The sequence below is a fragment of the Antrostomus carolinensis genome, unplaced genomic scaffold (genome assembly GCF_000700745.2).
Source record: "Antrostomus carolinensis isolate BGI_N321 unplaced genomic scaffold, ASM70074v2 scaffold10074, whole genome shotgun sequence".
Lineage (NCBI taxonomy): Eukaryota > Metazoa > Chordata > Aves > Caprimulgiformes > Caprimulgidae > Antrostomus > Antrostomus carolinensis.
In genome coordinates this window covers 91,967-105,626 of record NW_010311405.1, presented here as the reverse complement: position 1 = coordinate 105,626, position 13,660 = coordinate 91,967, and the positions used below count along the sequence as shown (strand labels likewise).

The following is a 13,660-nucleotide window of genomic DNA, read 5'->3' as shown; positions in this document are numbered from 1 at the left end:
AGTTAACAGTCCACCTCACTACCTGATTATCCAGTCCACTTCATCACAGGCCGCCTTTAATACATTGCATGTTGTTTTTTGGAAATGTTCTCCTAAGGTATTGGACTTTACAGGTTATTCTGTGTTGTTGCTGCTTTTTGCTGCTTGTTTGTTGTTTTTTTTTTTTCTTCTTCATCTGCCATGCTTTTTGGACAAATGCTTCTCAAGTGTTTCCAGTTCTGACCCACCTTAGGCAAGGCACAGCATCGTTATTCTCCCCCCACCTTGGGTTTGTAGGGCTATATTAAAAATACACATTGCAGAATGCTTTTTGCCAGCCAGTTGTCAGCTCATTTTCTCAGGACAGTATGTTTGGTTCTTGCCAGTCGTTAGCTGCTGTAGTACCTCTATTCTCCTCACATCTTGCAGCTGATCCATTGTTAACTCCATCTCTCTTGCTTGCAGGAGCTTGTGGTACGCTTTCTGAAGCGAGCTGCCAGCAATCTTCAGCAGTCCTTGAGGATGCTGTTCCCCAGCCGTCGTTTAGGACTGAATGATCGTCGTCGTATCCTGGCTCACCAGCTGGGCGATTTCATAATCTGTTATAACAAGGTGACTAATTCTGTCTTAATTCTTCTTTTGGTAGCAATTTTGGTTTCTGTTCTCCTCTTCCAAAGTATCTCCTGCTGGCTGCTGTCTTAGTCAAAGCAGCAGGCTGTTTTAAAGGATCTTCTGTTCTGTAATTTACATGGTCTGTTTGCAGTTGTGCATGCCGTAATGGTAGTTTGTCTGTTCAAATTGTCAGATAGACAACAGTATTACTACATTATATATGCAGTCCAGTCATCATGTGCATGAAAGTAAAAAGAAGTGTTGAAATGAAGTGGAATTTAATTGGCAGTTTGCTTTTTCTTTGGCTTGTCTTTGATTCTAGTGCTTTGTAATGTCTCCTCCCATTTCTCCCTATTTTTATGATGCTTCTTTATTTTTTTTTTTTAATACAGAACAGTATGAAATATGTAACTTACCATTTGCTTGGTATACTGAGGGACTGTTACCTATCTGTAGTATGGGACTCTATGCCCAGTGATAAGAAGTAGGTCCTAATTTAAATAATTTTCATCTCTTCATATGTAGGGATGTAGAAGATGCTGTTCTTAGCATAGTGCTTTCATGCTAATCCCTGTTTTGCAAGAACAGCTTCCCCTTTCCTTTGCCCCGTAGCATTTCTTTAGTGTTAGAACAAGGGTAGTTTAAATTTTGCTTTAAAAGGCTTCTGTGCATGTGGGCCTCCAAGCTCCTACTTGTTAGCAGAGGATGTTCGCTTACTTTACCTTGTCAGATCTGACATCTGGTAACTTGATCTGTCAAAGCAAGACTGGTATTGAAGCAAGTCTGTTCCAGGGAGTGCCTTGTATGCCTAAAGCTCACTGAATTACTGTGTTAGGAGTAACCACAAAACACTCAGGTGACTCTGTGGTGAGTGAAGAAAGCAGCTGCTTTGGATATAATTTCCACTCAAATTGTATTCAAACACTAGGATTTTCTGCTAACTCACAAAATTAAGCTGTGTAACTGGTAATAAATCAGTGCATAAGCATATTTTCTCACTTAAAACAAGTGAGAATGGATGGCTTGATGTTTTAGGATGTACACATTTAAGCCACTGAGAGACTCTTAGGCTATGAGGATTTTTGATGTCTGATTCCAACATACAGACTTCTTTCACTGACTTGTAACTTAAGGTTTAGTAGGGGATTCTTACTAGCCATTATGTATCTTCTGTAATGACACAGAAGGAAAAAATACTACTGCCAGCAAATTAAGTAAAACAGATCGCATATTGCTCAGACTTTTACTTAAGTAATGAAGGGTAGAGGCATGTCTCAGTGGCTTTTTCTTCCCGCTCTTGCCTTATCTTTCAAAAGATGTATCTGACCTTTTCATCCTGGGAATGCTCAGAGTACCAGTAGGATGCAATGAAGTGGAGGTCAAGTCTGGTCAGATAAAGCTTGTATGCTGGTATTGGTATTTCAGACAGGCCTGTTTTTGATTAACAAAAATGTTTGTATCAATACAACCTCTCATCATGTCAACAAGTTCTACTGGTGTGAAATAGATCATTTATATCTGAGAGCTTGCGCCCATTCTCGTACATAAAGGCTTTACCATCTTTTATTCCAGTATATTTTAGTGTATAAATGCATATTTGCCACAGGCTGTACTGTTTTACTTTCCTTGCTTTTGCTAAAGCAGTATATTTTTGGTATGCAGATAAGCCCTCAGCAATTTGCTGCATGACAAGAGAAATTAACTCAAGAGGAGAACTCCTGGTTTGCAGTAGAAAATATGGATGCCCTCAGCAGACCTCCTTGATTGAGTTTCTTTAATATAACTTGGTATTTTTGTCTGCCTTTCTTCCTGAGTATCTCCTTTTGGGACAGATTCTAAAATAAAAGTTATTTCGAGGAACTCTGTATTTGTGACGGAAACAGTAAAAGTAGAAAGGGGACCTAATAGCTCTAAAGAGTGTGGTTTTTTTCATTATTATTTTTAAAAAGTTCTTCTCCATACTTCCTTATGTCCCAGCAAAGTGTATATTTGAAGGAGCAGCACATATTTGTGAAGACTTGGCCTCTTCTCAGCAAATCAATTCTAACAAGTTCTGTCAGGTGGAGGAATTAGGAGTTTGGTGTATGCTTAGCATGCTCTCTCTGGAGCTCTCTATCCATTCTGTTGCACATAGTGAAATAATTTGACTCTTTGGAGTTGATGTCCTTTTTTCTTAGATCCTGTGGAATTGTTTTTTGTCTTCTCTGAGCTGTAGCTATGCCATGGATCATAAAGTAACTACACTTGAGACATTTACTGATACTACTTATTAACAGGAAACAGAGCAGATGGTTCAGAAGCGATCAAAAAGGAAACAGGAAGAGGAGGAGGAGGGAGTGAATCCTGAAGGTTTTCAGAACTTTATTAGCAGAGCAAGGTAGGAATGCATTTTATTCCCTTTGATAAAGGATCTCACAGTCTTGGAGGTGATGGGATTGTTAGAAAGATGATCTGATTCATCTAATTGCATCTAGATATCTTTATTGACTGTAGCACCTGCTGGGGGACAGAGAACTTGTCTTTTCTCCCTTCCAGCAGCCGAACACTTGTAGCATCAGCATCTGGTGCATAGAGAAGGAGATGCAATAGATGTTTTGACCATTGAGGAGATCCCCAAAGGACTGGTTGCCCTGGTCTATGTAAATTTCAAACTGATGCCGGTGAGCTAATGGTCTCCATTCTTGTGATGCTGGAGCAAATGTAGCAGCACTTTGGAAGGAGAATTAAGCTAGAGCTGCTGCTCAGATGGCCTTGAGCTGCTGTGGTTGAACAGCTGTGGCTCTGCCTGGCTCTCAGTTTTCTACTCTCAGATACAAATCTCATGCTTGCTTCCTCTCATTAGGAACTCTCCAGGTCTGGACTTCTTGAGATGAGGAAGGAAGGGAGTTAGACTCCCTGTCTTCATCCAAGCCTTTTACTTGGCTTGCTAAGGCAGTTCAGTGGAAGCAGTTACTTTCACAATGAAAAAGCAGCATTTTCTAACTGTGCATGCTCCAAACTTTATCTGCCTTAAACTCACAAGAATATGGTAGGAAACATACTTTAAAATGGTAAATACTCTTTGTGGCCTGTAGCCTTGTATGAAGAACAATGCCATTATAGCTATCTGACTGTGGAGAGGTCTGAAATTAAGTGAACTGGAAATACATCCTTCAAGTCTGTTTCTTGAGCACAAAAACCAATGCCTTTGAGTCTTTTATTTGACCCATATATGACATGCCTATATGGGTAAGGACCCCATCTATTCACAAATTTAGTTGTGAACTGAGTCTCTCCTGTTGAACTGATCTCCCCAGAAATGTGTTTGGAGTTTTCACTTGCTCTTTATTTATCCTGGGAGGGCTTCTAAACGCCTTGAATTTTCTACTGCATAAGAAAATGGTATTTCGGTGGGAAACTCGGGTTTAACCAGGGCATGTTCCCTTCCTTCTGCTCTTACCCTGCAGAACTGAGCAAATCATTAGCTTGTCTGGCCTCACCTTTTTTCCCCACTCCCTTCTTCAGTCTCCTTATTGTTTCCTGTCTTTGATTGTTATATGAACACTGAAAAGCTTAGAATCCTCACTTACATCTATTCTTCTCTCCTTATTGTAGTGAAAGTGACCTGGAGGAAGTGCTGACATTTTACACACACAAAAACAAGTCAGCAAGTGTCTTCCTAGGAACAAACTCCACAAGCACAATACCCAGGAACACCAGTAACCAGTCAGAGAAGCAGCCTCAAGAGAGTAAGTGTTGCAGGCAGTTCTGAGATGCTGCTGCCCAGACAAATCCAGTTTAACTTCAGTCTGAGGAAAGAGAACAACCCCTCCGGAATGTTATTCTAGCATCTTGAGGTTGCATTTTTTGGGGTTTGTTTGTTTGTTTGTTTGTTTGTTTTTTTGTTTGTTTGTTTGGTTTGGTTGGTTGGTTTTTTTAACTGACTCTATATGTAAAGACTAGAGTAACTCCTACCTTTGCCTGAAGGGAAATGGGATGAATCTGGACCAGCATTTATAAGGAACTAGATATGGTGGCTCATGACTGAAATGAGGTTATGCAAACTGAAGGCACAGAGATTTGAAATTAACAGAGAATCCCAAAATCAAAGTAAGGGATGAGAGAAATCAAGGCCTGTTAATAAATTGTGCTGCCTACAGTGAGCATACTCACTGGAGAACAGAGTCTGTATATCTGAGCCTAATTAGGCCTTCCATGGAAGGAAGTGCAGTGCCAGCCATACACATCCAGTAGTCTGTGCTGCTGTACGTGACAGCACAGTCGTGATCAGTAGAGTTGCATGGTCTACAGTAAATATTAGCAATGAAGTCCATTGTAACAAGGTTTAAATTATGCAGTCCTGTTCTAACAGTATCACAGTTTGCATTGCTCTACTTCCTAACTCCTTGATTTTGTTATAGAGCATCCTGAGGTGGTGACAAAAATTAAAGATGATCAACCCAAAAGTTCAGTTGCAGATCTGCCTGCAGAAGGAGCATTAAAAGGCTATAAACCCAAAGAAGTTAAATCAACCTGTAAGTGAACTGGCTTAAATCATCATAAAGAAAAAAAAAAAAGAATGTATATACTGTTTTTAATACTGTTTTAAACAAAGGTTAGAACTGAGAGATTCATATGCCCAATTTTGGGGAATTGAGCATACTGTTTTTAATACTGTTTTAAACAAAGGTGAGAACTGAGAGATTCATATGCCAAATTTTGGGGAATTGAGCAGTAAGAGTTAGCTGCTCTTCTGTGGGGGAAGATACGGCAAGCTTTGAAAGAGGATATTCATCATGTAGGCCCTCTTCTTTGCTGGTAGGTAAGGTTATTTTGTCTTCAGTGTGTCCGAGTAGAGGGATCTTTGGTATGTTGATATTATCTGAAGGACCTGAAAAGCAGCTTTTCCTCATGTAGTGTCCTTATTATCTTTGTGTAGTTCCAGAAGGACCCACCTTCTCCTTAAATACTGAAGAGAAATTACGTCAGTGTGGCCCTCCTAGTGCTTCTTCCCCCGTTTCTGGTGCCGTGTTCCAGAGAAGTACCAGTTCCTGGATACCATCTCAGCCTGCAGCCTCTGAAAATTCACAGATGCCTGGTCATCATTCATTGCCGGCTCCTTCAGTTGGTCCCAAGCTGATTCAGTCCCCATCCCTACTACCCTCCTCGCAGAGCACAGCTCCTGACAGCTCTTCTGTCTTCACATACCCAGTGTCCAGTGAGGCTTCTAGCCTTGCAGAGTTACGTCGTCATTCTGGTAGCTACACCATTGGCCCATTCTCATCTTTTCAGAGAGCTGCTCAGATCTACAGCCAAAGATTATCCCGACCATCCTCTGCAAAAGTAGGTGAGTGTTCTGGGATGCATAATAACCTGCTAGTTCAGTATAGAGATTGTGTAATCTCTGTTCTGGAGTAGGTAGAAATTTTACATTTCCAGAATTATGAGTCTTGTTGAATGGTGCTAAATTTCTCATGGAAAGGAGGAGTGCAGAAAGCAGCCCTTGTTTGCCAAAGATGCCCTTTTATTGAGCAGTTCAACACTGAATCATGGACTCATTTAAGTTGGAAACCTTAAGATCATCAAGTCCAACTGTTAACCTAATGCTGAGAAGTCTACCACTAAACCATGTCTCTAAGTGCCCCATCTACATGTCTTTTACATACTTTCAGGGAAGTATTTAACTCAGCCACTTCCCTGGGTAGCCTGTTTCAATGCTTGACAGACCTTTTGGTGAATAGTTTTTTCCTAATTTCTAATCTAAACCTCCCCTGGCACATCTCTAGGTCACTTCCTCTTCTCCTATAACTTATTACTTGGGAGGCCAACACTCACCTGGCTACAGCTTCCTTTCAAGTAGTTGTAAAGAGTGATAAGGTCTCTCCTCAGTCTTGAAATTTGAACTCAGCCTTTTAACTTACTAAGAGAGAGCTGGGAAATTAAGTATTATATGTTTTTGCTTGATTGTATTACTGATCTCTTATTTTAGCTTTAGTGATTTTAATGTAGTTTTGGTTAGCAGAAGTCCTGTCTCAGTCTATATGCTGTTCTTAGTTCTGTGTTTCTCTATCATGCAGAGAAATCCTTTAATGAAACCTCATAATTGTTGAATACTTAAAGGTGTGTCAAGACCTCCAAAAAAGAAGGATCTGGATGAGTCATTGCTGTATCTCATTCTCTAGGACCTTTCAGCACTGCCTTATCCAAGACCATCTTAAAAACAAGATCTAGAGACCTCTCATTTACTGTTCTGTGTTAGAACATAGTGGAGCAACACAACTTAGAGTGTAAGGAATCTGAAGAAACTGTAGGAATTTATGTAGACTGTAATCTTTTAGGAGAGTTTTGGGAACCACACACAGCTGTGTGTCCTGATTATATATGTATATATATTTTTTTTTAATGATGGCATACATTTGCTTTAGGTTGTACATTAGGGTCAGCGTATGTTCACTAGGGTTGCTGTATATATATTGACAGTCTTTCTAGCATTAGAATAAATCTGACTTCCCAACTGAGTAGCTTATTCAAAGGGATACATTTGTTTTTAAGAAAAAAACATTATAGATTTAACTTAGGTAAGAGCAGCCAATATTCTCTGGAATTGGATGCCACTGGTTACGTTATGATGAAGAGAATACAGGTTTAGAATTGACAAAAGCTCATATAGACAACACCTGTGCAGAATAGAAGACTGTATTCTCCTTAGAATCTGCAGAAAGTATCATACCTGTTTTTGTATCTCTGTGGTCAGCAGGCTGAGGGAGTCTGACATACTAAGCGTATCCAAATGTTTGTTTGGTAGGTTTGTGCCACCGCAGTCCAAGTGGGCAGCATGGGGGCTCAGCCAGGATGCACAAAGATGCAGAAGATGCTTCTTCCCGGGGCAAACATTATAGCCCCAGTATGGTAGCAGCAGAACTGCAACAGCTGGCAGAAAAGCAAGCAGCCTGTCAGTATTCCCCACCAAGCCACATGAGTCTCCTTACACAGCAGGTATGTAAGCAGTAAAGCTCGAGTCCCTGTGACAACAGAAAAATCTGTCACAGGCTTCTGTGTTGGCACTGGGCTGGGCTGAGACATACTGGAATGAGTAAACCTCATGAAAATCGATTTCTGTCATATTGTTGTTTTAAAGTGATCAGAATTTTGATTTTTCTGTGAGATGACAAGAAGGTTGCTAAAATCCTTTTATAGAAGAAAGCAAGACTGGGCAGAGGATTAAAAAATTCATAAAAACCCAAATCCACCTTTGGTCTTACTAAACAATAAACCCAAGTCTTCTCAGATTTGTGCTTGCATGTGATTTGCTTCCTCATTCTTCCAGTGTGTTCTCACAGCACTGGGAATGGAAGTCTGCAGAATGGGTTCTCATGTAAATTCTGTATTCCAGTAACATTGTAAAGATGTAATGAAGTACTTACTAGCATGGGATGTGAAGATCTTTTGCTAAGTGTGGTGGTATGGATCACTGATAGAATTTCACTTAGTTTCATATTTCTTTTTCAATTATGGCCTAAATGGCTACACATGTAGTCTTTTTTTGTCTTTATAATATGCTATAGTTCATCAAAGGTGTTCAAGTTGGACACTTCTCAGTTAATTAAACTGCCAGCTGGAGGTTCTCCAGGATAGGCACTTTGCCTTGGAAATTAATTTTTCCCCTCTTTACTTGCTAGGGAAAAATAGTTTAAATATCTTCTGATACTTTGATTTTGGAACTATTGTTTTAATAGTGATATTAAATAGGCATATTTAATAGTTGAAATAGCTGCTGCTAGTTGCTTCTTTTTCTTCTTTCAATTTTATTGTTATATGTTTTGATTTTTAATATCTGGTTAGATGATTGGCAATATGTCTTTTTCAAAAGTTGGGGTGCATTTGTAACTCTGGAAAGCTGAATAGATGTTTAGACCCTTCTACATCTAGTTCAAGGTTTTGATTCAGTCTGGGCAGTTCCAAAACTAACACAGGCACTCCGGTCTTTGCAGATAGGTCTTAAACTTTAAAGGATAAGTCACAAAAACAAAGCCCCTTCTTCTTGATGGACTTAGCAGAGAATGTAATTACTGAATATACCAGTGATACTGCGGCCTGATCTTGTGTCAAGCCAGACCCTATTTAGAGAACTTCATCTTTCAAAGCCTGAAGTGGTATGGGGAACATCAGAAGAAGGTTGTTTGCTTGTCCACTAGTATTCAGAGCTGTCAGTCTGGTTCTCTTAATGAAATTAGAATTCAGCTTTTTTTAAGCTAAACTTTGTCAGTAAAACTGTTCAAAAAAATTTGATAGTGAAATGTTTCCATTCAGGAAATTCTGATTTGTTCAAAGCTCTAATATATGATGGAAACTGCCTCTTCAGATAAAAATTAGTATCTAGACAAATATTTGGGAAAAAATTGAAATGCATCTATTTATTTCAGTCTTTTCAGAAAATAATTTTTCAAATTCATAGACTTTCTCCCTAAAACCACTAATTTCCTGCTTGGCTCCAACTGCTGTGATTTCTTAGGTTTCTCTGAAGAACCCAAGTTGTCTCTTGACTACTACTAGATAATTTTTACACTTCTGTGTTCCTATCATAGCTAGTTACTGCTAGTTAATGTAGGAAGTATAGAAGGGGGAATCCAGAGAGGAATTTACAAAGATCTACATGGGAAGGGCTGTGTAGCTTCCTGAGCACAGCTGTGTTGGGTGACAAAGGAGCATGCTCTGGTAACTGTAGATGATGGAGGCAGAAACCTGTTTAGCCACCAGTTGGTCAATCGGTGTAAGTATACTCAAGCCTGAAAGTGACTGTGAAGTGCAGTGGTAGCTCTGGAAATGTGTTGGTTGTGGTAAATGTGTCTGCATTGCTTTTTGCTTCTGGGCTCTCCCAAGATAGTTTCCCACAGAAAAGGTGGGAAATGTATAGACGGAAAATGAAGGTGCTAATTCCCTTCTCTGTGACAAGCAAAGAAAAAAGACTTCAGCTCCTAGGCGGTAATGTGAATTTTTCTGAGTGATTTTGATATATTTTGTATTTGGCTACACAGTGTTTGTACAAGCTTTGCTTCTGTAGTGAAATATAGAAACATGGGTTGGGTTGTGTCTTAGTGATCTTCTGTCATCATGAAAAAGATCCACATAGAAAGGGATTTGCAGGTCAATGCAAAGTGTAGAGCTGGAGCATTATCTGACAAGGAATTTCCTTCCTGAGCCTGTGTCCATTCAATTCTAGATGTCTGTTCTTTACTGTGATTCTCCAGGCTATGTTTCTGCAATAATCCCTTTGGGGAGATGAAATCTGAAGCTTACTTAGTATGAAAATTTGGATGGTTTAGTTGAGGATTTTTTTTTTTATTTATTTTTTTTAAAGCAATCTCTTTCTTAACTGTTGAATTTATGGCACATAGCTGAGACTATTTTACTCACACCTGAAACAGTGATGTTTTGTAAGGTTTAGATGTAACTGCAAGGCCCAAAGGAACACAGCTAAAGCATAAGGCTACTACTTGTGGGTTTTGGGTTTTTTTGGTTTTTGTTTGTAACTGCAAGGCCCAAAGGAACACAGCTAAACTTGTGGGTTTTGGGTTTGTTTTTTGGGTTTTTTTCCTGCCCCCGGACACATTCTACTCTTCTGCCATCTAAGAGTCATTCTAATTGTTCTTCTGATCCAGCCTGGCTTTTAAAGCCTATCTTGCAACAAGGACTAAGGGTTTTACTTCTGTGGGAAGACAAGGCTGCCGTGACAGTGAAGGGTGACAAGAGGTTTCAGGATACAATAAAAGCATAATAGTATGGCAGCAAGTGCCTGTACGGGCAAAACTGCTTGGGAGGAGCCAAGCAAGGATTGGGCTTGTTGTTGTGGGACCTGGAACCAGGACACCTGTCACTGAGCCACTAGGTATGGAGGTGGATTGAATGAATAGAAGTGCAGACATTACACAGTTTGGAAGGTGATTTGCAGAAGGTTAGATATCAGTGAAGCTATTTGGGAGCATTATGTGGTTATAGATTTGGGCAGACAAGGATTTGGTCTGAACCAGGAAGGGGGGAAGATAGAAACGTGTAGGAGAGGATTTAGTAAACAGCTGGAGAGAAGTGAGAAGTTAAAGACTTGGTATGGTTTGAAAGCGGGAAGGACTTGAGAGGGGAGTGTTTGGGGACTCTGGGTTATGAAACTCTGATAGCTTTGGGACAGGAAAGTAAGGAATTGAAAGCTGAGAGAAGGTTAGAGAATAGGGCTTGTATTAGGGTGCTATAGTTAAACAAGACTCTGCTTTCCTATGCGTTTCTAGACAGGAGACTCTGAATTGTTATTTTTCCCCCTTTTCACTCCTCTGTTTAAGCCACTTGAAATATAATAGTCCTTTTAAAGTAAAAGCATTCTAAAATAAATTTGCATGAAGACAACCCCTAGAAGAGCACATCAGTTACCTAAATAATAAAAATAGTACAATTGTTTAAAGCCACTCCAGAAACTTGGAGTTAGTCTACCTTGTTGGAAAGTACCTGACTGGTATGAAAGCTACTTGATGCTTGGATTTAATTATGTTTAATGGCAAGTTTAGGACTATTGATTTGGAGGGGGTGTGTGAAAGAGAGACTAGGGAAAATACTACTATTGCTGTGGACTGTGTTTCTTTTCTGAGGGCAAGAACTTCTATGTGAGAGTTGACTGCCTTTGTGCCTTGGTTCTCTGTGTTGTGCCCAGCTGTGTCTTGGGGGTGTGGGTACGCTGAATACATTACCTCCTTCCAAGAGCAGCTGGGAAGCTTGTTTTCTGTTCCCATTCTTGTGAGAATTGCTTCTGGTATCCGTGTACTAGCGTGGGTCTCTGGGGTTCCCGGGAATGTAGCCTCAACAGCTGTGCTTGGAATGATGCTGCCATTCTGATTGAGTCCACCTCTGTCCCTCTACAGTCCCTGCTGTTCTTCACTGTTTCCTATCCATGCCTAAAGCACTGCTTCACGTTTGCTGTCTTACACTCTTGTATTCTACCCTCTGTATTAAATCAGTTTAATTTATTAAGCCAATTGGCTACTGAAATTAAAATGTTCAAAGGGAAAATTTTAAGTATCTGATGAGCTTTGAACAGATATTTAACATCTATTGTTTTAAGAAAAACAAGATTTTTGTGATTACATCAGCTTTGTCTTGTTAGTCCTCTCCATTCACTTCTGAAACACCAGATGGGAACTTCAGTGATACTCATAAAGTGAACAATTCTTATAGTATGGGAGGTAGAGATGGTAGGAAGTTAAAGCCTTACTGGTGTGTGGTTTCATTCCCTTGTACACAGTTAGTTTTCAGTTCTTACAGGCTGTCTCACAAAGTGTATGAGAATATTTTGTCTTTCATTACTTTGATTTTTGAAAAAATATTTTTCATTATATAGTATAAAATTTCATCAGTGCATCTTGATGCTTGCAACGTTGAGAAAACAAGGGTGCCTTCACAGTGGTATACAATAGAAATACTGATCTAGAACCCATAAGAAGAATTACTTAATCCACTGCATCACTGCGTGATGCCTTACTGCCCAGTTGCAGGAACGACAGAGATGAATAGAGAGAAAAGAGGAGCAGTATTATTCTGTCTTAGAAAAGGAGCAGCTGTTTGGGTAACTTCTGTAACTGACTTTAATGGTAGGTGCAGGAAAGATATTGCCTTAAGGACACACTGGAGCATGACAATCTCAAGTTAGGTTATGAAAGACAAATATTCAGCATTACAAATTAATAAATACAGTGAAGCTGCTGGGGAGAATCTTTATTGTTAAATATAGCTGTTAACAATGAATATTAGTTTTTACTTATGAGGAATTTTATTCTTTTTTTTTTTACTTAAAAATACAGATTTACAATGTTTTTATGATCACATAAAATCTAATAATAAAGCTGATTTTGAGGTTATGACAAATAGTAAGAATTATGTACTTCTATCCATAAGAGATCTTTCAAACACTGCCTGATTTTTGCAGTACTCACCATCTAACTATAGTACACCACAGTATCAAAAAATAACAAGATGTTCCTCTAGTTAACTGCCCGATATGTTTGGGAGCAAGCAACCCAGAGACCTCTATGGAAAATGTGTGCCTTTGAGGATCCAGCATTAACCTGATGCATTCATGGCTGAGTAGGATAATAAGGAGGTATCCGAGCTCAAAAGGTCATAAGAAAACAAGGAAGAGAAAGCTTTTGTCCAAATTCCCCAAGTTTCAGCTAGATTAGTCTAGAAGGTGGTACGTTCTTACCTGTTTTGTGGAAAATGTTAAGTGCATAGAAGTGCAGGCCCCATGAGAATGTTTCAGTCAAGGGCTAAAATCAAGTGGAGTTCAACATATCTGTTCTGTTTGGACTGCTGCCTAGCCAGTCAGAATGCTTATATTAATTAGCAGTGAACAGGCTTCTAATTTGGAACTAGCTGTGACATGTGCTGCTTCTTGCTTGTAAGTTAGGGGACATAGGGAGGAAATATCTTGAAGATATCGTAGGTAGCAGACTTGTGAATGATGTGGTTATTAGCCAGGGAGACCTGCAGGGATGCCACATGACATCAGATTTCCTTAGGTATGCTACTGATTGATAGATTAATTTATTAATTCAGTGGGGATATAGTCTAGGTTTTTAGAAACAAATTTTGACATATACTGGCATTAGAGATATAATTTCTTATGCATTATTTTTCACTATAGTAGATTCAGAGGACATACTTTTTTTTTTTTTCCCCCCAGGTAATGAACTTCAGCTCCTAGGAGAAAAGATAGGCAAAAAAATGTTTTGTGAGACTTTTGTGGCTGGCTGGTATACATTTAGGAGGTAAAAAAGGCAGCAGTGAAGTGACAAAGATTCTGCTGAAAGGTGTGGTCAGTGGTAAAGCTGGTGTAGAGGACAGAAAGGCAACGAGTGTGCTTATCTGTAATAAGGACCCTGAAGTTTTCTGTAAATTAAAGCAGTGAGTCTGAGTCTTGTTCCACTAGCACATATATATTAAACTGAAATAAAAATAGAATCTTAATTCACTCGGATGAATGTGATTCAGACCCAAAAACCCTCACAACGCCCAACCCATGTCTTGATCTATTAGAATTCTTTGAAATTAG

At 39.4% G+C, this 13,660-nt stretch overlaps 1 protein-coding gene across 1 annotated transcript in view; it reads left to right on the top strand.

The window, feature by feature from the left end:
* Positions 1-429: 429 nt before the first annotated feature.
* The window catches only part of LOC104523980 (tubulin polyglutamylase TTLL5), a gene marked incomplete at its 5' end in the record, with an annotated part of 80,365 nt that continues 67,134 nt past the window's right edge, over positions 430-13,660 (top strand). Inside the window, 6 exons of the mRNA XM_010166722.2 lie at positions 430-591; positions 2,868-2,968; positions 4,186-4,319; positions 4,992-5,105; positions 5,510-5,917; positions 7,376-7,566. Of these exons, the coding sequence (XP_010165024.2) occupies positions 430-591; positions 2,868-2,968; positions 4,186-4,319; positions 4,992-5,105; positions 5,510-5,917; positions 7,376-7,566 (1,110 nt within the window). The remainder of the gene's footprint in view (positions 592-2,867; positions 2,969-4,185; positions 4,320-4,991; positions 5,106-5,509; positions 5,918-7,375; positions 7,567-13,660) is intronic.